Source organism: Eleutherodactylus coqui, chromosome 1 (genome assembly GCF_035609145.1).
Source record: "Eleutherodactylus coqui strain aEleCoq1 chromosome 1, aEleCoq1.hap1, whole genome shotgun sequence".
Taxonomy (NCBI): Eukaryota; Metazoa; Chordata; class Amphibia; order Anura; family Eleutherodactylidae; genus Eleutherodactylus; species Eleutherodactylus coqui.
In genome coordinates this window covers 430,100,151-430,125,141 of record NC_089837.1, presented here as the reverse complement: position 1 = coordinate 430,125,141, position 24,991 = coordinate 430,100,151, and the positions used below count along the sequence as shown (strand labels likewise).

At 41.5% G+C, this 24,991-nt stretch overlaps 1 protein-coding gene across 7 annotated transcripts in view; it reads left to right on the top strand.

The window, feature by feature from the left end:
• Positions 1-24,991, top strand: part of ENOX1 (ecto-NOX disulfide-thiol exchanger 1) — a 550,861-nt gene that overhangs the window by 445,083 nt on the left and 80,787 nt on the right. For all 7 annotated transcript variants that reach the window (XM_066581809.1, XM_066581791.1, XM_066581817.1 and 4 more), the window contains 2 exons: positions 2,346-2,452; positions 6,334-6,451. In XM_066581809.1, the coding sequence (XP_066437906.1) occupies positions 2,346-2,452; positions 6,334-6,451 (225 nt within the window). The remainder of the gene's footprint in view (positions 1-2,345; positions 2,453-6,333; positions 6,452-24,991) is intronic.

The window sequence follows — 24,991 nt, the reverse complement described above, 5'->3', positions numbered from 1 at the left end:
GTATATTAGCTGCTAGTTTTATAGTACATGCTAATTCCTCAGTCTTGGACAGATTGTGTTCTTTCGAATCAGTCCCTTCGCAATGGAACTCGCCATCGGATTCAATATCTCAGGCACATACCTGGAAGATAAAGGAGAGGGAACACATCTGGTGTATGCATGCAGATCTGGAGTATACGTCTAATGTCAGCATGATGCCTGTTTATACACCGCAGTTTTTCAATCCGTCGTTTGCAAAATCATGACCTGAAGGATCGTTCAAGTACAGTTCTCGGCCAGCGGGGAATGACACTCCGTTCCTGCCTAGAAAGAGCCCTTACAAGGTGCATTTACATTTACCAATTATGACATCAGAAAGATGATTTTTATGGCGGCACGATCAATGGACATCATAAATTAAATTGTGTTAGGCTGGGTTCAGATGGGACGGATTTCCAGCGGAATTCTCGCGGATTGACCGCATAAAAAAAAAAAGAGGATTCTGCTAGAAAAATGCGGCTGCGGGTTTTGAAGTGGCTTTGCCACCTGCATTTCCCCTGCGGCCATCTCTCCCCATAGAGAGGAGAGAGGCCACTGCAGAAAAAGAATTGACATGCCACGTCTTTGTTTTTCGCGCCGCATGGACATTTTCGCATGGCTTGGCTGCAGCGTGTGGACAAGATTTTTGCTAAATCTCGTCCACTTTGCTGGCTAATCCCGGGATTAGGAGCCGCATGCGGAATTTCCGTGCAGACAATCCGCACGGAAATTCCGCAGCAATTCCAACCCGTGTGAACCCAGGCTTATGGTTAGTATTTTTCAGTTCTTTCCACTGGCCATTTACTACATGCACTTGTATACAAGTGGATTGCGTCAGTAGTCCGCAATAGATAAATATGGTTAAAGAGTGTGTGCACAGAAAAAAAGTATCAGGGTTGGGTGATGGTGGCAATATGGAATTAAAGGGAACCTGTCACATTCCCACAACACCAAAAACTAAGTTATGGTGCTGTCAAGGGACGTGAAAGGGAGCCGGGTCTTGTATGCATGCTCTGCTACACAAGTCTATGGGAGAGTGCGGGCAAGAGGAATCTAAATGCGTGTGGACTTCAGAGGGGAAAACCGCTGGATCGCAGCAGCAGGTGAGTATAAACCATACATCACCGGGTCCCTTTCATTTTACCTAACAGCACCATAACTTAGTTTATAGTGCCGTGGAGACGTGACCGGTTCCCTTTAATAAAAATTATTTGTTTATATTGCCACATACGGTATTTCTAAATGGACAGATTATCGCCTAGGACCATATGGTGAGTTTGTATTCTGCTCATCGGCTAACTTGGAGAAGATGCACCAAGTGAGCAGCCTTTGCTTTGATTTTCCTTATACCCTTTACATGGAGCCCTTGACCAGATCATCCAAGATCAGTTGTACTCTCCCATGGAATTTGCTACTTCTCAAGGTGTTGCTCGCTTCCAAAGTACTGTGCCCAGAGTGTATAACATTTACATGAGCATATACCAATCGCTTATCACCAAACCACCGGTGTGATTTGCAGCAGAACACTCCTGACTGTACCCACTCCACTGATTATCATGAAATGCACTTCCCAAGGTCCTAGGTGTTTCCTATAGTATCTCAGGATTGCATAAATCTAATTTATTAGAAGACCAATGAAAGCAGAGCACCCAAAGGAACAAATGGATAAAATACTAATTTTGTTGACTGGTTGTCAGGTAAAATTTGCTCCCATGTCCCTTTTGCCACAAAAACTGGCATGAGTTAGGTTTCTCAGCGTCTTAGGTAGTCAATTGTTGCTTAAGGTAGAGTAGGAGTCCTCTATTATATATAGATTGAACTCTACTAGGAGGCATATGCACATGAAGGTTAGATTTTTTTATGCTCTAAAAAGCTGTGGGTTCAGGCTGAGAGTGGGTAGCGGAATATTACATTGCACATTAAAGAATGGCAGATTTGAGGCACAAATTAGAGTTGAAGCTTTGCAGAGAACTAAAGAAACTACTAAGGGCAAATGCTGCCAGTGTTATAGCATGGAAAGTACTGATTAAATGAATGTCACTGCACTTGACTCTTATTAATTAATGAGACTTCCTTCTATAACTAATCACTGTTTAGAAGATTTTGATGTGAAGTGTTTGAATGTATGTAAATGAAAGTATTGGACGCTTGAGGCTCACAGTTTCAACAATAAGACCATGTAAGTACAAAAGACACATGACTGGGTGACTATGGATGAGGTCTTTACATGCTTGATCCATAGAGCCCGCATGTGTCTTTATTTTGCTTTCTCTGGAATGACCACAACATAAATTGCTTGTCTTGTTTGACTTCCTTGTTCACTGAAGTTGAGCAGATTGTGGCCGTTTTCAACGCTTCCTCCAGACAAAAAGCATGGGACCATTTCTCCAAAGCCCAGCGCAAGAATATTGACATTTGGCGGAAGCACTGTGAGGTGGGTGTTTTTGTTACCATTATATCCATCGCTTTCATCATTCACAAAGTGAACATTTCTGGGGTGAATGGAGAGTGTATGGTTCGGTAGGAAATGAAGGTGGGTTTACGGCATCTAATGCTCTGCACATTTTCATGACATGAGATGTTTTTCTCTGTTGGACGATGACATGAAGACACAGTGACATAAACGTCTGGGAAACTATCAGGTTTGTGAGACCACCTTAAAGCTTTTCATAGTATGTTTGAGACCGAATGCCTATGCAATATTCAATAAGTTCATGATAAAGTGCGGTATGATAACAATACAAACATATGCAGATTCTTAAAGGTGCAATCTCACCCAGATTACAAAACAATCTCTTATATACAGAATTACTAGGAGAAGGATTTCAGTGCAATACAATTTGCTTCTTTCTTATGCTTTTATTGTACCTCACCCCACACCCATTGGTGAGCCTGCAACTTTTTATGCATGTTTGTTATGGTTATTATGTATCTTTTTCTCTATAGTGTTTCATCTGCATATGTCTGTGAATGCATGTGGTTTATTAGCCTTCACATTAATAAATCTGAGTGTATTTCGTTATACGCTTTACTTTTTACGGTCACCCAGTTTCCATTTGTTGTTCAGCAACTGCTTTTACTTTGAACCCGAATTTTAACAGGTAAGTACTTGGTAATTTAATTTTGTTGAATCGCTCTTAGTTCTTATGCTTTTTTTTCCACTTAGAAATTTTTTTTGTTAAATGAACAGTTTTACTCTTCAATCTATTATGTCTAATTAAAGGATTTACTATTGCTAAGACATGCTGTCACTTATTGATCAGTGAGGGTCCAACCTGTTAGTCCCCCATTGATCACTAGAATGGAGGAGCTGCAGCACCCGGTGGATCGCCGCTGCCCCTTCTGAATTTTTCCCTATACAAAGCCATGTCCACCCAGGCAATGTGCAAGTGCAGTAATGGTGCTGATTTGCAGTATTTTGCACTGTGTCTGGACCAGATTGGCACTGTGTGGTGAAAATGCCGAAGGGGCCCCTTCATTCTTATGATTGTTGGAAGCCTTTGCGGTCAGACCTACACTAATACTAGCCGTTTCTATCACTTGCTCTAACTGGAGTGTCCCTTTTAAGAATGATTAACTGATCAAAAGTAGATGATCTTTGAAGTCTAAAGCGTTTCAATTGACCTTTGAGTTTCTGGATGTCTTGGATGTAGTCCTGATAATGTAAACATTTATTGTATTCATCTGTGACTTCACACAGAGAAGTTGAAATTAATGAAAAAAATTAAAAAGAAAAGTAAAAAAAAAGTTTAATTATCTCATTAAGGGGCCTTCCATCACAAATTTAATGAATTATCAAATATACATAGAATAAAGGTGGTCATCAACATAGTGCAGAGCAAATAAAAAGATCTATAAATTGCACAAACCCATGCCCATTTTTACTGTTCTTCTCATTGAAGTGGTAAGAAACAAGTATGTTGTTTTTGGCTACACAGCCTTCTTTTTATTGGCAGTAATCTCAGATGGAGATAAAAAGAAAAAAAAAAACAATGGTGTTTTTGTCATTTCAATTCCAACTTTGCATACGACCTTCCATTCAGTTATTAATTATTAAACCAATAAGATAGGCTGCTATATCAGGGTGATTCTGTTTGCTATACTTTTATTAAGGAGACTAGGGCTTCAAGCCACTGTGCCTCAAGATGCCATTTAATAGGCCTTTGAACATTCATTAGAGCCTTCTCTTGCAGCGCTCACTGAATAACAGGAATGGGTCCTGTGGGAGCACCTTCTGCATTTTTCATGGGAATTGCTGTGACATTTGTCACATAATGAAAGCCATACGTGGAGCGTATTGTGGATTCTGCTCACGTGACTTAAAAGATGCCAACCTGCAAGTCTCTCCGGGGAATGAACCCTTTGTCAGTAGAAAAATTAGATGTCAACAAGGTGAAAAGCTGCATGCTGCATTCCTACATTAAAGCTGGCAGCATTATTAGGAGCAAATGAGATGGTATCAGCTTTCTGTTTCTCTGCACCTTCTACAGAGAAGCCACTACATTATGTCTGGCCTGTTGCTTTACTTTATGGACAGCATTCCTCACAGTGCACTTCATGTGTCTTATTGCATCCTTAGAAAGCTGGGATACGTCTCCCAAAAAGCTGAGGCAATCTCTTAAAGGTATATCACTGTAACAGGACAATCTTATCCACAGTTTCATCTTGAAAGGGTAGCTGCTTTTCTACGGACACAACAGTTACCATTTTTGTTGCAAAACTTTTTTTTTTTTCATTCTAATTGGCTTATATTATCCACAAGGTTTCCATAGACAGGTTGTAAGTACTAGTGAAGGGATTTTAAATAGCACTTTTTTATTTCATTTTACATCGCAATCTGAAAAATGGATTTAAAGAGGTTGTCTAGGGTTCTAGAAACTGTGCCATAGGTTATGTATGGTATTGTAACTTGGCCCCATTCAATTGAAGGAAGAGCTGCAATGCCACAGCTGTTTCTGGAGAAGGTCGATCATTTTTCTAAACAACCTCTTTAACCCTTTCCAATCCAATTTGTATCCTGGTTTTCCTAGGGGGCTTAATCTTTTTCTGCCGTTATACAATGGCGCTATATGCTGGCTAAAGTCAGTACTGCATGAGGTAGCACTTTGGATAGGTTCCAACAGCAGAGAGGCTGGCAATACACAGTAAGAGAACCCCAACGGATGTCTTCCAACATCGGAGCTGTACAGCCTTAAATCACAATGTCTTCAGAGGTCAGACAGTGGATTGGAAAGGGTTAATGACTGATTTTCTTTGTGCTTTTTTTTCACCTTTTCTTTCATATCCCAACAATATATTCTTAGTTTCATAATTCTATACACTAAGATTTACTAGGATGTACTTAGTAATAATAGAACCGTTTACTTTTAGGCCTTAGGTTGTGACTTGGCCAGAGAGAGTTTGAAGATGTAGCCCTATCTACTTTAGCCTTGTTACTGTCATGCAGCCTAAATTTACAGTAAAGTGAAAGCAAATCTCTAGTGAGGTAGATGCCTGTGTGTCCTACAGTAATGATGAAAACATTTCTTAGATATAATAAGCGACCATCAGAACTTTTCTTCTATTGCATTATGTAAAGGGGTTTTCCAAGTTGTAGCTTTTCAGTAAAACCAGTTCCTCATACATGCACATAACAAATAGTCATATACTCACCACTACCCGCCGTGTCCCGCAGCGGTGCTTGGTCCTCCACTTTACAGGCGATTCTCCCGCCTGGTATATAGGGCGCCTGTTATGTCCCTAAAATAAGCTGGCAGCCTGTAATGTGACATGAGAGGGGAGGCCGTGCAAGACACAGCGGGGAGAGGTAAGTCCATGGGGAAGTGGTTTTACAGAGAAGCTAAAACTCGAACAGCTCCTTTAATTCTGTCAATGATTGCTAATTATTGGGGGTGAGTGATAAAATAATAATCCTACAAAGCACCAGGGAGCATTGTATGGCCTATATAGGACTGCCTACAACCACAAGGAGAAACATTACACTCATCCCACACTACTAACTTGAAGGAGACCGATTTTGGAAAAGCATCTATATGAAAATTAGAAGTTCCTCAATTCTCTTATTGTCTATATCATACATGGAAATGCATCTGCCGTATGTTAATCTTTTTTATGAGTATAGCTGCTTTGCTAACCTGCTCTTTTTCAGCCCACCAGTGGGGATAGTTGCTTTTAAAACACGAGGATGCTAAACTTTCAGAATCAGCTGTCAGAATACTTGTGTGACAATCAATGATAAAAAACCATGACTTCTGTGACTACTTGTGTATAAGTGTGCTTTTATTATTTGTGCCTGTATTTTATCATTTGTTGCAGGAGCTGCGAAATGCGCACAGCGAACAGCTAATGGGGATCCGACGAGAAGAGGAAATGGAAATGTCTGACGATGACAGTAGTGATGTCCCCAGCAAGAGAGCCAGAGTGGAAGATTCAGGTGAGAATAAGTGCACTTGATACACTAGATTACATGTATTATTAATAGAAAGAATCTTGGATGTTTCATACTAATTGCTCAAATGGGCGCTTGTCAACAAGTAACGTAAAAAAATGAAATAAATGTAAAATAGACCTTTAATGAATTTCTTGCAAAGTGTACCTGCACCCTAAAGTGACAATTTCACATTGCTCCAGAAACCACTTGTACACCTTAATACATGTGTGAAATGGTCAGTCCTTACATTACAGTGTCCGGACATTACACGGTAGCCTGGGTTGGTACTGCAGGTACCTATTGAAGTTAGTGGTACTCATCCTGCAGTACCACTCCAAGCCACTTCGCAAAACATCTAAAACTGGAACAACCCCTTTAATGTATACTTTTCTACTAGACTGCTATCAAAAAGCTACATAACGCACCAAATCGTTTTGACAAAGCATTGCTGTTTCCTTGTATTATGGTGCATTCTGAAGCGGAGTAGAAAAAAAATCACCACTTTATTATAGTAAAAAACAGAGTGTTGCCCTTCAATTGAAAAATCTGCATAATACAACCTGGTAGTTCAAAAGGTTTCTTGGGACATGCACCACCTACATGTACCCTGTTGAACATTAAATACATTTTTAAAAGTGTATAAGTGACTTGTGTGGTGCAGAGTGTTAAGGCAGCAGAAATGCAATCCTAAGCTCTTGCTCACAATCTGAAGGTTGCGAGTTCAATCCCCTGTAGTTCACGTAGCTGGCTCAAGGCTAACTCAGCCTTCCATCCTTCCAAGGTTGGTAATATAAGTACCCAGCTTGGTGGGGGGTAATAAATTATCTGAAAGCGCTGCAGAATAAGTTGGCGCTATACAAATAACAAGATTTTTAATATTATTTATATGTTCAACATAGGTGTTTCTTTTTACTGGAAGGCCCGACCTTGTATTGAATTGGTATCCCAACATTTCACACAACACTCATGCTGTTTTCTGTGGGTTATTTTGTCATACACTGCAGCTTGTTAATTAGTCCTACAAATTGTTTACAAATTAATTGAGCTATTTCCTTAAAGTATCCCCCCCAAGTAGTGATCACAATATTGGTATGTCCAAATAAATCCGTATTCATCACAAACTAGTTTCTTTTGTTCATGGCAAAAAAAATTAAGAATTTGGGTGGTTTTGAAATTAATGAGCTACAGTGTAAGGGCTCATTCACACAACCATGATCTTACAGCATATTATGCACGGTTGCGTTATACGCGGTGGATGGAGTCAATGAAAGTATATGGACTTAAATTGATCTGTTCACATCAGCATGTAAACACTGGGTGTAGTTACGAGCGTGAAAAAGATGGCAGCATGCTGTATTGAGCACTGAGTCCTATTCTTTTCTATGGGTAGCTTATGCAACACTGTCCATATGTAGTACATTGCGTCGATACATATGCAGCTCCGCTACAAGACAGCGGTGGGAAGTCAAGGAAAAAAAAAAGTTGTGCTACACATGGCCGCGCACGGGACATACGCGGTAATATGCAGTGCACTTGTTGCCATACACTGCGATAGCTGTCTCACACTGGCTGGTAAACCGCTGCATGACCCACGCAGCATTTTACGCATACGGTCATGTGAATCAGCCCTAAGTGTCCTTTTCTGTTTATAACACATTGAGGAATGTGATATTCACCCCAACGAACAGTAAATATTTGGTCTCAGCAATATCTGTCCAGTTATCAAATAACCATAAACACCGTCATACCACGTAGCCATAAAAGTAATCTCATTTTATGAAAACTGTTTGGGATAGAACGTTGTAGAGGTTAAAGCCCTTTAATTTTCCTTATTAATTTATGTGCCTTTCCAAGAGGTTGATGGAGAGCTCGATGAAAAATGATAATTTAAAGGGATCATTAGAATGGTGTCGCTGAGTATCTTAGCGAGCGCTGATGCATTGCTTGCCCTTGTAAGGCCTTTGTATTTGATTATTTTATAAAAGGTACCGCGATATGAATATAGCTTGGCAATACCTTACCACGTGCATTACAGTTTCACAATTGCTTTGGAAGAACTATATGCAGTCATCTAATTACTTTTCAAAGTCACAGTGCCAATAATGTGTGATAAGGCAGCATATATATAATACACTGAGCTCATTTCACATATTACAAAAATTACTCTTGCAATGAGGCAATTGAGAAAGAATAGCAGTGAAAGCCTCATCATTCCCATTACATTGAGGTTGGGAGGCAGCTGAATCCAGTGTTGTAATTCTGCAATGCCAATGCTATTATATAGATTACTTTTTGTTATGTTTTTAGACTGATAAGGTTTTATGTAGTATCATTACATAGGAGGATTGATGTAATCCCTTTTTCTTAACAGGCTTTTAAAACACAGAAGCATTTTTAATGCAATAAAGACAAAGTTGCTATGGGAAATGCTATAGCAACGTAACATCTTCACAGAGCCAGACAGCCACTTGTGACAGCAATCTAAATTTACATTTTATTTTACTGTCGTTTTACCGACGTTCCTAGTATTTCATTTTGACATGATGTTGAAATATACTTTTTTGGCTGTCCCAGAGTAAAATTCACAATGCAGTGTTATGGAGAAACTGCCATTGTACTGGCAGCACAATATGCACTATGGAAATACACATACAAGCGGGCTTACCATATTTAGCTGAGACAATTAGAGGGAAATGTGACAAAAGCTGCACAACTGCAGTGTGGCAATGGTGCACTGGGGGGCTGTTAGCGTTGTTGACTGCAGTTGGGATAGAATGGAGTTTATCATAAAAGATGCATTAGCTAACAGTGTAGATAGAAATTACACAGCAAGTTCTTTCATGGTGTAGAAAGATATTTAGCGCTTTAATGCGTATATGATTGTAGTGCTAGATTTTTGTAATGGAAGATAAATCTAATCTCCTGTAATCTAGCGTTCAGTTGTATTGGGCGCCGAAAATGTTATAGTCCGCAGCTCTATTTTTACTGTCAAAAATGTTGGAAAACTTGGCAGACCGCATTATATGTTAATGGAGTCTGTCAATACAGTCATGGGTCTGTTATGAAGGGAAGTCGTGATGCTATTGTGAGTTGAGCTGACCTCAATGGCCTTGAGAAGAGCCCCACCGTGGCTGTGACCCAGATTTCTCAAAGCATTGAATGGCAAACCTGGTAAGTTATGCAGCAGTTATAGAAGTGCCAGGTCAGGAGTCTGAGAAATCTACGCTTTGGAGACTTTTATTGTGAGTCAGGTTTTTATTTTCCTCATATTTCCTAAAATTATTAATAGCTAAGAAACAATAAAAACCGTTTGTGCTCCCTGTTTCGAATCATCCACATTATCCATACTATCCTCTCCTCCCATTCCCAATGCACTGAGATCAACGCTTCAGCAGAAATGTTTGCACGGGCATCCAGGATCCCCTGTTGCATATGCACGAAACTCTAGATTTTTACTGCATAAACCCTGGACTCCATTATAACTCGCAGTCCAAGGAGGTGAGATCTGGCGAGTGAGGGGACCACTCCACTGGGCCATGTCATCCAGCCCACTTCCCCAGAAACTGCTGATCCAAAAAACTCGCAGACATCACGTTCATAATATGGGGGGGGGGACCATCCTGCTGCATGAACACTGGGAATGTACCATCTTTGTGACCGGAACGCCTTGACATGTAACAATTTCAAATACTTGGCAGCAATAAGGTTACCGTTGATTTAGAATGGCCCCACTAGCTTCGTTCCCCACTCACTGCACCACATCAGGAGACTCGGTGCACTAACCATCTTGGAGGGATCCGTCCAGTGCCGGGTTTGTGTTAGACCAGTAGGAAAGGATTTGCTTGTTTACCTTTCCATTCATGTAGAAGTTTGCTTCATCACTGAACAGTACTGTCTCTGAAGTATGGGTCCCATTGCAATTGCTGTGCCACCTATTCTGCAAATTTAACACTGCAGTTGGGATCATCCTTATTGAAATTATGCAGAAACTTGATCTTGTACGGGTGCCATTTGTGCATAGCCAGGATCCACTTAGTGATGGTTTGACTCACTGCACTCTCCTGCCGGGTACTACGATGTAGGCTCTTTCAGAAAGACGTCAGGACGGCCATTGTTGTTACTTCGTCTGTAGAAGTTTCGTTATGTCGACTTCTTGGCAGGTCCAACATAGAACCTTTTTTTGTGAAATTTAGAAATCAATTTGCCAACTGTGCCATGACTGATAAGAGGTCTGTTAGAGTGCCAACCGTTAAAATCTGCTGCGATGACTCGGGTACTGTGGTACCCAGAGATCAGCATAATCTCTGTTCTCTCTTTGCTTGTTAATCAGAATACATATTTTACATCCACCCCTTCCCAACTGAAAATATCGACTTGGTTCCAAGATGGCAGATTTCAAAATGGCGTCCATGTTGGACACCACCCTCACATATTTGTCTCCTTCCCGTTAGCATGATATTTGTAGTAATGTCATTTTGATGTGTACCATAATTTTCCTTTTTTTTATTTAAACACGTTGTCTTTACCAGTTTTGTAAAAACGTGACTCCTCTTAGAAAGGGAAATTACTTCCTTTATTTGTATTGAACATATGAGCTTAAAAGTTATTTTTTTCCTCTCCATGTGAAATTCTATGACATTGGGGCAATAAGTGCTGTTTTAGACATAAAAATACAAAATAAGTGAAAAAGCAATATAAACTTGCCTACCAAACAATGTGGTAGTAGTTACGCCTTAGGCCACAGCAGTGATGTGAAAGAGTGCATAAATGTACAAGAGAATTTGCTTTTTTGCTGAATGTCCTGTGATTTGTATTGCTCCATTATATTTTGTACGCCTTCAGGTGCTCTCTGATGCTAAATTATGTGCAGCCCCTGTCCGGAGATGGGATGGAATTGTTGTTTCCTAGATGGAAATGTTTTCAGGAGGAATACAATTACCCCAAGGGATCTGCATCACGCTGACAGTCAATAAGAGGCTGTAATACTATTGTATGCTCTTGTATCATCTATTTCCTTTATTTCTTATAAACCCAATAGAATTCCTGGCATAGTTGGAATGGGAGATATGAATTACTATTAAACCCAGGGGAGTCCTGTATATTCCATTGCCATAGAAGGTGTTCTGCTTTGCACAGTTTAGCAGTTCTTTAATGTGCTTTATGCAGGAGATGCAGCTGAGATCGAGAATACTATCTCCTTTTCATGACTAAACAAGTCATCTTGGTCTACGTTTCAGCTCCGTCAGCTGCACTGTGTAAATCCATTTCTCTTACATGTTCAGAAAGAGAGCCATGCCTGTACAGACAAAGGCTTTAGTGAAGATAAACTACACAACCAGATGTTTTCTTGGAGTACTGTTTGAATTCTGAGAATTTACAAGTTTATACCCTTTCCCTCTAATTATATTCATAACAGTAGATCCACCACCAATCTAATGTTTACTTGACTGCCATGTAGAACTTGTACATAGTTGGCTTGTAGTTCTTGTGTATGGAGCCTCAGGAAATTCTAGCGCTTTGAATTTGCTAGCAAGGTGACAGATGCCAATGTGAGACTGCCAAGACTACTTGGATCCTGAAGATACTCTTGATTCCAATTTGGAGTCTACCAGTAATTGAAGTGAGCGAAGAGTGATATATCACAAGCCTTTCTGTTCTCATTGTTTACTAGATATTTTGACTTCTTTTTCATGAACTCCCACAGACAATGCTATATGTGCCTGTGATTGCCCATTGAGACCCCCAGCTGTATAAGGTGCACATGATCTAATTCTTTGACTTCTTAGTGGTATATTCAGTCTTTAGTGGAATTAATATGTAATAGCGGTAGATACCAGAAATATAGGAATATTTCCAGATAATTAGAATGTACTCTACACCTAAACCTTCAACATTATTGTATAAAATAAACTCATCGTGGTCCTAAACCATGTATCTGCTTTATTTTATACTGTGACTAAATGCATTATATCAAATCACTATAAGATTTTAGGACAAATGGGAGAGAATTTGTGGGAGTCAATTCTAGATTTCCTCCAACCTTAAACTTGATTGTCTTTATATTATGTTTGGAAAACAAGCCCTGTTTTTTTCTCATCAAAAATATAAAGGGGTTTACTATTGATTAATGTTGAGAAATTATTGAAATATTTTTATCTGGAGTGCCTAATCATGAAATAATAATCATGAATCGGGATGACCCAATCCCAACTTCCATTAAATTCAATGGGAGAAAAGATTCATGTTCACTAACTTGCTCTCCAGAAGTGTAAGTGTGGGTGTTTTCAATGAATGTGGCTCAGTGGTTAGCACTGTTGCCTTTTAGGGTTGTGATCCTAGGTTAAAATCCCATCAGGAATAGCATCTGCATGGACTTTGAAAAAACTCATCAGGGGTGTCAAACTAATTTTCACCGAGGAACACATTGTCATTATGGTTGCTTTCAAAGGGCTGTTTATAAGGGCTCGTTCACATGGGATTATTTGCTCTCTGTATTACGTTTGTATAAAGCATGCAAAAATATGGTCCGTTTAAACCCCATTGACTTGCATTTGGAGTATTCAGGCATGCAGTTTTCATGACTGTATGTTACGTGTGTGGAAAGAAATCACTGCACGTCCTATTTTGGGTGGTATTGTGGACTCAAATTGCCCATTAAAGTCAATGGATCACATAGACATGCAGTGAATACGCATGATACGTGCGCATTTCTGCATATTTACACATGAATGCAGAAGAAATCTATGGTACCTTCTTCCTTCTTGTATTCTTTTTTTCACACATGAATGCGTGCACACAAAAAACGCAAGAAGGTACAAATATGCAGAGCGCTAAATGTAACTACTTTTCAACATGGCTATAGAACTTTATGCACTATGATGGTGTTTTTCTGGATTGCATATAAAAACAGGCACAAGATGTATTATGCACCAAATGGAAGTGTCCAAGCAGCTTTCTATAGTGTATGTACCTTTTTTCTAGGTTGCTGATAAAGTAGTTCAGATTGCTCCACCAGAGATGTTATGGTGTGCCACTTGATCAATGAAAGGCCAAAATGTCCTTTAGGACCAGGTTAGATAATATCCAGTGGCCTCCACCTCTTAACATGGAGCTTCCTACCTCGGCAGGTCGCTAGGGTGCCTGGTAGGGCTTCAGTGCTGGGCCACCACCTCTCAGTTGCTGAACAGAGCAGTGTGGAGGTGAGCGCTGGAGCTCACAATCCGAGATGGTACCTGTTCCCTGTGCGGCATCCTTCACTCTGCCAAGCGCTGGCTATGTCCTCCAGGGAAAGTTTAGAGCCATTCCTTCTCCATCCGGATCTCGTGGGCCAGATAAAATGACGTGTGGGGCCTGAATCGGCCCATGGGCCTTGAGTTTGACACATGCTTTTGATTTTTTTCTCACTTATGAACAGGAGGGCGTCAGTACTTTTGATTTCACACAATCTAAACATTATCACACAAAAATTCTGTAATACACATTTAACTAATCATCTAGGTAGACACTAAAATAATAGAGAACCCAGTGCAGTCCGCTTTATGTTCCCTTCCTAGTTGAGAGGTCGTGTTATCAGTTGTAGTGACCTACGGACTGTTCACATGCATATGACTGCTTGTTTTTCTTCTTCTACATCTCTGCTTAATTGGTTTGCCCTGAACAATGTTTAAAGGATTCTTTTTCGTGCCTAACCTTTTTAGACATATAGAGTGCAGTTAAAGGTATTAACAGCCCTTTTTGTACGACAAACCTGCTCATTGTTCATAGCATTTGTCACAGTAATGGGCAATCCTATTAGAAAATCCATGCAAACCGAAGATAACTTTGTTTCTCACCGCCTGAAAAAAAAAATTAACATTATACGTAAATATTAAATAGTAACTTTTCATATCTAATTCAGATCACATAGCACTGCCTTGAGTAGATTGTGTGAAATCCTTGTTATCGAGCAGAGAAAGCCAGCAAATCCTAATTATTTAGTTGTATTGTAGTAATCCTGAAAATTCCATGTGATAGGTCTGTGTTCATCTGTCACATTCTTCTGTTCTACATAAAATTCATTAATAATGGTACAGCAGTTGGCTGCAGTGGCCAAAAAAAAGCGACACGATAACCGCGCAGGGGAGTCAGGCTTGTTAAAATGATTATGTAAAAATTAGAAATGAATGTTCCATTGCTCCCCCAGGCATCCCGGTCACCCTGGCTGCACAACTTTTCCCACAATTTTGAAGTTACATTTTACTTATTCATAATATTGAATTAGTTCTTGTCGTCCAAGAATGAGAAATTTGTGAGCTCCAAACGGTACAAAATCAAAATCTGTTTTCCTCGCTCGGCTTATAGTGTGCGTTCACACTTGATTTGCTTTGGTGGCATGAGTTTTGGCCTAAGATCAAAACAAATAAAACAATTGATGCACAAAACTTATTTGTTTTTAGTCCATTAAAAGAACAAAAAAAGATGTCCCAAATATCTCTTTTCTTACGCTTGACTGTAGAAGAAGCAGACCTCTATTGTTCATCTCTCTGGCCGAGCCGCGTTCTCCCCTGATCCTTTCTCTCTGTCATATTAGTACGCCTTAGGGTATATTCACATGCAACAGATTTGTTGCAGAAACCTCCTCGATTGTCCCAGGCTTCTGAATGGGGTTTGGAGAACTCCATATGCATGCTGCTGGAACAACTCCAAACGGATAAAGAAACCAATAAAAAGTGGAACCATTAATATATAAACTTGTTTAGGAAATGGACATGTGCTTGAGAAAGAGGGAGCAGGTATACCCCAAAACACCCTGCACTATATTATTGGCTAGCAGTAAATGCCTGTGCTATTTCTGTGATGGTGTTGGAATCTGGATTTGGGAACCCTGACCTATAGTGTCTGGAAAAAGATGGCCGATTCTGGAAGGGGGTACTGATGGTTTTCAATATCCCCTTATCGAAGCAAGTTTACTTTCGGGATTAATGCATTTCTATTTGACCCCTGAGCACTGTGTTTTTTCTGTTTTCTTTGCTAACTGAGACAGATAGGTGTAATGAGCTGATTTTGTTTCTTTTTTCTTTATTTCAACCAAAGCGATGACTCATAATTATATACACATCATATACTGATGTTCATAGATTGATTTTTGAATTTACCTTAGGCCTCATTAACACAGTATTAATATGGTCAGTCCAGTGTTCTGCATCAGTATTTGTAAGCCACAACCAGAAGTGGAACATACACAGACAATGTGGTGGAAAGGTTGGCACCTAATCTGTATTTTGCTCGCACTCCAGGTTTTGACCTTCACATACTGATGCAAAATACTGACCAGATGGTTACATTTACACACCGTGTCTCAAGGATGGTCCTCATGTTGTGTTTTAGGTAGGTGCAGCACAGTCTAAAATTATAGCCTTAGGGGATTACTTGGATGTCATTTACTTGAGCAAAGGAACAGCCTATTGTAATGGCCCATTTAGATGTAACGATTATTGCTCAATTTTACGTTCAAACTAACGAATTTGAGCGTTAATCGTTCAGTTTAAATGCACAAAAATCTATCACTTTTTGTTCACAGGTTGTTAAGATGACTTTTTCAGTCGGCTTAAAAACCATCGCTGGATGATCGTTCTGCGTCTTTCTAAACCCTCTGCATGAGCAACCTTAGTGTTGACGTCAGCATTCCAGCAGTCGTTTAGCCGACTGTCGTTCAGTGTAAAGGGGGTCTTACCGCTGAGATCCCCGCTGATCTCAAGAACAGGGGTCCTGTGTCCTACCCTGCCTGTCATTGTGTTGGTTGCTCCATCCCGCACAGTAGTGTCTGGATGAATGTAGTGCTGGCTGAGCATACGCTCTCAGTGCTCCATTAATTTCTATAGGGCTGACGGAAATACCCAAGCGCTTGCCGCTCAGGTATTCCACAGTCCCATTGAAAGTGAATGGAGTGTTTGTGCAAGCCTGCTATCAGCACTCCTTTCAGTCTCCTCCTCACGATGAGGGGGTGCAATGCAGTGAGGGGGACACGGGACCCTCATTCTTGAGATCGATGGGGTCTCGGCGGTAAGACCCCCACTGATCAGCAAGTTCTCTTCTCTCTTGTTGATGGGGAATAACTTGTTACAACCCTTTTAACGCATCTTTCCTGAAAATGAAAGTTTTCAAGGAATCTATCCATCTGTAAAGATGTAACAATACACTTTACAATGTTTCACATTATGAGATACAGCATTTGCAATGATAGCTCTTTAGTGTATATGAATGAACCAGAATAATACACTCTTCTATAAATGAAGTCAAGCAGTCGTTTCAAGAGAAGCTATTGGGTTAACATTTTTGAACTTTTAGCAAAGCAGTTTAAGTACATAAATGGCCAGGATCGTAATCAGAACTTGTGTACTCTCAGTGGTCGATCTGTGTTCATTTGACTGTAATTATCTATATGACAATAGGTGCACCAGAGTGATGGCTATCGCTTAGAAGCTGATTGCCCTTCACTGTAATTATGGCTCCTGCCTCTTACCTGCTGGCTGCTGAATCCAGATTATCAACACTTTTATATGCAGCGATAAAAGGATGGAAAAACACTCATTGATTATATCAAGTGATTTCCTGTTGTGAATTGTTACCAAGGCTGTGTGTACAATATGTATAATCTATCCTATTTCTCATTTTAGAATGTTAGAAGAGGGAAAAGTCACTGTTGTGGCTTCTATATCTAACATTCTTAATGATTAATAATATTCGCTAATACTGGTTATCAATTATAGGAAGAATGAAGGCAACACAGAAAACTAATAGCAAAAAGCCCATACATACAAGAACATAGACCTTTTGAAGGTGGGGAACATACTATAATGCCCCTGTAACAAAGTAGCTCTCCTGTTCCTTATGCTAAAGCAGTTTGCATCAGGCGTAAATCTTACAACCCTCCTGCTGCAGAACCCCTTTCCATACAATTTTATTTATATAGTTTAATCAGCACATTCTGTTTCTTAAAGGCAATGGTATTATTTGAACACACATTGACATCATTAGTGCATATTACATTTTGTAACCAATAAGCAGATAGGCGGCTCATAGTAACTTTAGTGTCCTGAATTCAAATATGATATCCTTTTTTTTCCTGCCACGTAAGGTTTTCCAATAATAGGGAATAATGTAATCCAATTTCCGTTGTATTGTATTTTTGGAAATATGCCTATACAGTTAATCCAGTCAGCTCGCTGGTAAGCTTGCTTAATAAAAAGAATAACAAAAGTGATTGCGCAACTATTTCGCAATTGCTGTTACACACTGCATACTGACTGAACACTGTAAGGGTAGGTTTATGTAACATATAGGGTATGTTTGCACATGGTGGAAACACTGCGATCATCCACCAGTAAGTTGTAGTTAATGACTAAATAAAAGAATCAAAATCCTAAAACAAAAATACATGTTTGGTATCGCTGCATCTGTAAAAGTCCGATCTATCAAAGTAAGGCATTGTTTAACCCACACGGGGAACATCGTCCGCAAAAAAAATTAAGAATGCCATAAATAAGCTTTTTTGGTCATTCTGTCTTCAAGAAAAAATGCTATAAAAAGCGATCAAAAAGTCGTATGTATTCCAAAATGGTATTAATGCAAACTGCAGGACGTCCCGCAAGAAATGAGTCCTTGCACAATTATGTGGACGGAAAACTAAAAAAGTTCTTGCATGCAGAAAATAATATTTAAAAAATTAAATGTCTGTGAAAAAAATAAAAGTACAGCAAAAAAAACCAAAAAAACAATATAAGTTTGGTATCCTAGTAATCGTACTGACCCATAGAATAAAGTTATGTCATTTTTGTTGTAGTTTGTGAGCAGTAGAAACAAGACACACTGAAATATTGCAGAACTTCGTTTGTTTTTTCAGTTTACTCCATTTTGAACTTTTTAAAAGTTTTTCAGTACATTATATGGTACATTGTTAAATAGTACCATTGAAAAATACAACACTGCTTGCAAAAAGCAAGCCCTCACACAGCGACATCGATGGATAAATAAAGGAGTTACGATTTTTTAAAACGTAAAAAAAAAAAAAACGCTTGGTCACTAAGGGGTTAAATAACTTAAAAATGAGACGTGCTGCTATTATTCAGTTTTACCAGTGTAATCAGCAGGTTTTGATTTTAGAGAAACCTATCAATTACTTTCGTTTATGAAAATTTTTTACTACGATACGCATTGTACATTTTATGCTTGAGAAAAGGTTCCTTGCTTATCAGTGTAAGGCCGGCTGCACACAGCCGTGACGGGAATTCTGCGGCGGAGCCTGTCACAGTGCCCCCCAGAGACCCCAATACTTACCTGCGGATCTGGCGTCCCAGGTCCCGCATGGCGCTTTGGCGCGCATGCGCAATAGAGCGCGTGACGCGCCGGCCGCGTCATATGACACACCCACAGCGTCACATGAAGCGCCGGCCGCGTCATATGACGCGGCTGGCAGTAGGCGCAGAGGCGGTTTCACGCTATCTTCCGCTGTGCTACAGTGGAAGATAGCGTGAACGGGCGGCTTCCATTGACTGCAATGGAAGCCGTCCTCGCGTACACCCACGGCAAATAGAGCATGCCACGGGTGAGGGCGGGAGATTCTTATGGTATTTTTATCGAATTCTGCATCGTAAGCATTGAGCTATTAGGTTCAATAGAACCTAATAGCTGCGGGCAACGCGGCGGAAATCCGTCTGTGGGAAGGAGCCCTTACATACTTGTAGAGGCGGCTGCACTTGTTATATGTACAAGTCCAGAATGTTTATTCATGAATTACCCATGACAATTCATGGAACAAGTGCTGCGGTCTGTATATGTTGAAGCCAGGCTGCATTTCGGGTGGAGCCGTCTACTCCGGGCCCTATGGATATTTCCAAGGGACATTTATTTCTAACTCATCTTTATTATTTTACAAACTCCACAGACATAAAAAACATTGAAATCAATGGGGAATAAAAGAGAAATATTTAAATATAAAGAAATGTTTTATTTCCAGTTCTCTGCTCCTCAAACAGAACGGAGACACGTAAATAGTTAACTGAGGCTAAGGGGAGTGTGAGCAAGCCCTTAGTGGGAATTGAATCTTTCTGTGCACTGGACTCCTCCATCTTTCATAGATCATCACGTCATTTGTCAGTTTGTTCCACGGTGTAATAATAGTGATGTAGGGTTTAACCAGAATGTGTTTACTTATTAATAGCATACTCAAGAGATGTAAATTTTATTGCTGCGATTTATGGATATTTTCCAGCAAAGCTAATAGGCAACATTATGGAGACTGGCATAGTGATTCAAAGAGGGCTTTACTAAACTAATGGAGGTATTGTGCTGCTTGGAACAATGTAATGCTCCAATTTTTCCCTAAATTACAGACCGCTCTGACAGGTTATTTTTGTCTAGGCATTTGCAATGTTTTAGCATTTGTATTGGAAATAGTTTTCAGCAGGGGCAAGCAATCTTAGAAATGTGGAGATCTACAGTTGTTGGCGAATTTTGAGATTTATTTGGTACCAAGTTGTGACAGAACCATGGGGGGGGGGGGATTAAGTAGGGTCATTGTGAGGGTTTCTGTCTGAGGAGAGGCTTCGTTCTGGCCACTCTGCCATAAAGCCCAGATTGGTGCAGTGATGGTTGACCTTCTGGAAGTTTCTCCTGATTGCACACAGAATTTGGACTTCGGAGCTCAGCCAGAGTGACCATGGGGTTCATGCGTCATCTCTCTCATCAAGGCCCTTCTCCCCCTATTATTTAGTTTAGTGTGTTGGCCAGCTTTAGGAAGACTGCTGGTTGTTCCATTTAAGAAATCTTTCACAGCCTCTCCAGATCTGTGCCTTCACACAATCCTATTACTAAAATCAATAGGCAGTTCTTTGCTGCCCATGGCTTGGTCTTGGCTCTGCTGTGAGATCTTATATAGACAGGGGTATGTCTTTTTAAACTTATGTCCAGTCAACCAAATTCGCCACAGGTGGACTCCAATCAAGGTGTAGAAATATCTTAAAGATGATCGATAGAAATGGGAGGCCACCAGAGCTAAACTTCAAGTGTCTTACGAAAGACTCTGGATACTTATCTGAATGCAAAATGTCAGTTTTTCGTTTTTAAAATATTTACAAAGATTTCTAACACGGTGTTTTCACTTTGTCTTCATGGCATATTGAGTGCAGAATGATGGGGAAAAGCATGATTTTTTTTTTCCAATTTGCACAAGGCCACAACATAAAGTGAAAAACTTTCCGGACCCACTGTATGCAGCAATGATAAATAATCAAATGACCACACCTTCATAATAACGTAGAGCGCTGTATTGTATCAAGTGTAATAGCTAAAATGGAGAACAGAATGTTGCATGTTTTCACTTAATATTCAGCAAAGTTAAAGGGGTTGTCCCGCGGCAGCAAGTGGGGTTATACACTTCTGTATGGCCATATTAATGCACTTTGTAATATACATCGTGCATTAAATATGAGCCATACAGAAGTTATTCACTTACCTGCTCCGTTGCTGGCGTCCTCGTCTCCATGGATCCGTCTAAATTCGCCGGCAGCTTGCTTTTTTAGACGCGCTTGCGCAGTCCGTTCTTCTCCTTTCAGCACGAGCTGCTTCAGTGTGCTCCCCGCTACAGCTCTTCTGCGCATGCGCAGACGAGCTGTCACTGCTCGGGAGCACGCTGGAGCGGCCATTCTGTACCATCCTCTGTTAGAGGAAGGTGCAGAGCCGCCCAGCTGTCCCGCCGTCCTGGTAAGTGATGGGCCGGGGGGGCTGCCGCTGCGCCGGGGGCGGGCTGCGCCGGGGGGGCTGCCGCTGCGATGGGGGGGGCTGCCGCTGCGATGGGGGGGGCTGCCACTGCGATGAGGGGGGCTGCCGCTGCGATGGGGGGGGCTGTCGCTGCGATGGGGGGGCTGTCGCTGCGATGGGGGGGCTATCGCATCGGGGGGGGCTGCCGCTGTGATGGGGGGGCTGCCGCTGCGATGGGGGGGGCTGTCGCTGCGATGGGGGGGGGCTGTCGCTGCGATGGGGGGGGCTGCCGCTGCGATGGAGGGGCTGTCGCTGTGCCGGGGGGGGCTGTCGCTGTGCCGGGGGGGGGCTGCCGCTGTGATGGGGGGGACTTCGCTGCGATGGGGGGGGGCTGTCGCTGTGATGGGGGGGCTGCCGCTGTGATGGGGGGGCTGTCGCTGCGATGGGGGGGCTGCGCCGGTTACCTGCTGCCTGGCGGTGGGTGACTGGTCGGCCGTGTTCACTCCAGGGGTCCGGTCGGCGGCTGCGGGGCGTCTGGTTGTCAGGGAGACACAGCTGGTAGCGTCTCGGGAGCGCGCACGTCGGGCTACAGCAAGCGATGGGAAAAAAGCCGGCGGCCATCTTGGGAAAATTTTTATAAGTTGCTGAAACGCTGGAACGGTAAGTACAAACCAGCTAGAAAAGTCATTTACAGGGGGGCTTAGTAATGTATGCTTAATTAGGGGGACTGGGCAATAAAAAAAAATCCACTCCTGCCTCGAGACATCTCCTTTAATCAATGCATCCAGATATAAAGAAATATATGCACATGAGCATAATACAGAAGTGGTATTCACAGGGAGTTTCACATTTAGCTTCCCAGATTGTATAGAGAACACATAGACACTAAGCCAATCTGTACTGCAGACAAATGTGAGCTGTAGTGCGGAGGAGTTTTGAGCATTATTCCGAAGTACTGAATTCTAGATTTTCTTGCTATTCCCAAAAAGGGACAGACTCGTCAATCTAGCATAACTAGACGGAGAGGAGTAACCCATGTAACCCTTCTCCCTGGTCCTGGCTGCTTATGAAAGTATATTTTCTCTAAACCGCTGCAGTATTTTAGAATAAAACGTACTTCACTGTAATTATAAGTGCTTGTCAAGACTTCATTCTGCCCATGGTTCAAGTTGCATGAAGCTAGTGACTTGTTCCCTCTAACCCACACCTATTTATCTAGTGAAGTACAAAATAATATTTAAAACATATGAGTATGGTGCAAAAAGTGTATGTCAGTTCTTGGAGCAAATTGAGACAGAATTTAGGGCATCTAGATTAGGAAATATTACCTGCCGTCCCTGGGGAGGATATTGCTTTTTAAATTAAATTCAGCACTATAGGTCATACAAGAGAACACAGCACTACATAACAATTACATGACTCACAGCAATGTCTTCCTTCATCGTCCGTATTCTCCTTGAATGCTTCTTCTAGCCCCAACTCCTTGTCTGCCGATACTGCCGACATAATGCCCACGAAATGATTGCACCAATCAGACTCCTCCCCTACCAGCAACCCCATTGTCACACCTGCCAAGTGTTAATAAATGAAAGAGCGACATTAGGCAATGTTGTTTGTTAAACCACCGCTCTAATCATACCCAGTCATGACCAGCCTCCTCCAGCATATTCAAACCATTCTGCGAAGCGTCAGCCTTTCCAGGGCGGATAGGCCTTAACTCAGGAATGCACAAACAGGAAGCCCAAAAATCTGTTCGGAGTAGTGCGTGACATGCTCACGCTGGCAGCACAGTTAAAAGTGGCCTTGGACCACTAACTGTTTGGGACCTGTCAAGAATTGACAGATTGCTGACCCCTATACTTACAGTCTAACTCTCCCACTTTAAATGGCTACAAATTTAAGAAGTATTACACACAATGTTGCTGATTTGGCATCCTCACAATTCAGGCAAATACATCAAACTACATTTCTGACATTTGGCCCTTTGTAGAAACAATAAAATTGTAAATTTAACGGACATGTAAAGAATTCTAAAAAGCGGTAACTATCTAGAGCCGCTGCATTGATGATCATTGGTGTTTATTTTGTTTCTTAAATTCCTCATCTGAGAGAATTTGTAAGCGCTGTCCTCTTGCTGAAAGTGGGTCAGATTCCTCTTGTACATTAAAGAAATGTTGGAAAGGGATTCCTGCACCACTCTATTTCCATATCTGTGGGAGTTAAGGAAACCATGTATGACAGCCACTCATCTGTTTCTGTAACTCCCAGCCACCACATACTGCCAGGCTGGGGATGGTCAGGCTCAGATCTCAAGATAGGTGCTGGTCTCCGATGTGGGACCCGTATCTATCAGACTTTTATGGCATATCCCGTGGAAATGCCCCTTTAAATGCATAATCTTTCAGTAAATTGCAAGTAAGCGTTTGTATTACTGAACTGATTGATGTCTATATCAGGCGTTTCAAACTCCAGACCTCAAGTACCGCTAGCAGATCATGATTTGTAGATATCCTATAGAGAGAACAGAAAAGAGTCTGTTCGGCTCACCTTCTCAAACGGGACCTTCAGCTGCCTGATACGGATCCTCCATGGAGCTCAGACTTAAGCCTCCAGCTTCAACAGGGCAAGCAATATGGAAAAGAAATCTTTAGCAAGAGTCGGCTCCACGTGAACTAATCCTCTTTGACGTTTCCTTAAAACAGAGACCTGACACACTCCAAAGTGCCAGACATGTTTCGGCTGCAAAGCAGGCTGTGAAAAAGGCTGCTTTGCAGCCGAAACATGCCTGGCACTTTGGAGTGTGTCAAGTCTCTGTTTGAAGGAAACGTCAATAAAGAGGATTACTTCACGTGGAGCCGACTCTTGCTAAAGAATTTTTTTTGCATATTGAGAGAACACCTGTTTGAAAATCTAATGCATTACCTGTGCAGTACTAAGGAAATCCTGAAAACATCATCTGTTGGGGGGATTTGAGGACTGAAGTTGAGAAACACTGGTCTATATTATCTGCTCTGCTTCTCAGACTCCACGTCCATTGCTGCAAAGACGAGCTTTCAGTTGTGGACCCCAGCACCATGCCACCAGGTCCTCAGAGCAGATAAGAATAATATGTGAAAAAATTAGGGTAGCGCTGCCAGAGTGTACTGAGAGGTCATATAGTAGACATAAGTATGAAAATTATATCTCACTCACCCGGTGTCTAGTGAAGATCCTGTTTGTAAGGATCCTCACTAACACTCTTAATCCAGGTTCACTTATATATATGCGCCTGTGCCTTTAATCCCCTGGTGTCCTGCTGGGCCAGTCAGCTGGGGAGCCGCGTTCGTCCTCCGTCTCTCAAGCAGAGAGCCGCTCCGTACAAGTGTATACAAATCACAAAATAGGTCCGCGCTCCGGGAATATGGCACTTCAATTCTTTAATCTTCACTTCACAACGCGTTTCATCCTCCTGTGCAGGCTTCCTGCTGTCAGTGCTCCCCCCTCACCTCCTGTGCAGGCTTCCTGCTGTCAGTGCTCCCCCCTGCAATGTTGAAAATCTTCAACATTTTCAACATTGCAGGGGGGAGCGCTGACAGCAGGAAGCCTGCACAGGAGGTGAGGGGGGAGCACTGACAGCAGGAAGCCTGCACAGGAGGATGAAACGCGTTGTGAAGTGAAGATTAAAGAATTGAAGTGCCATATTCCCGGAGCGCGGACCTATTTTGTGATTTGTATACACTCAGAGCAGATACACAGGCTGAATATACCACATGCCATGACTTCACACAGTCTATAGTAATAGAGCAGCATCCAGGGGTATCCAACATG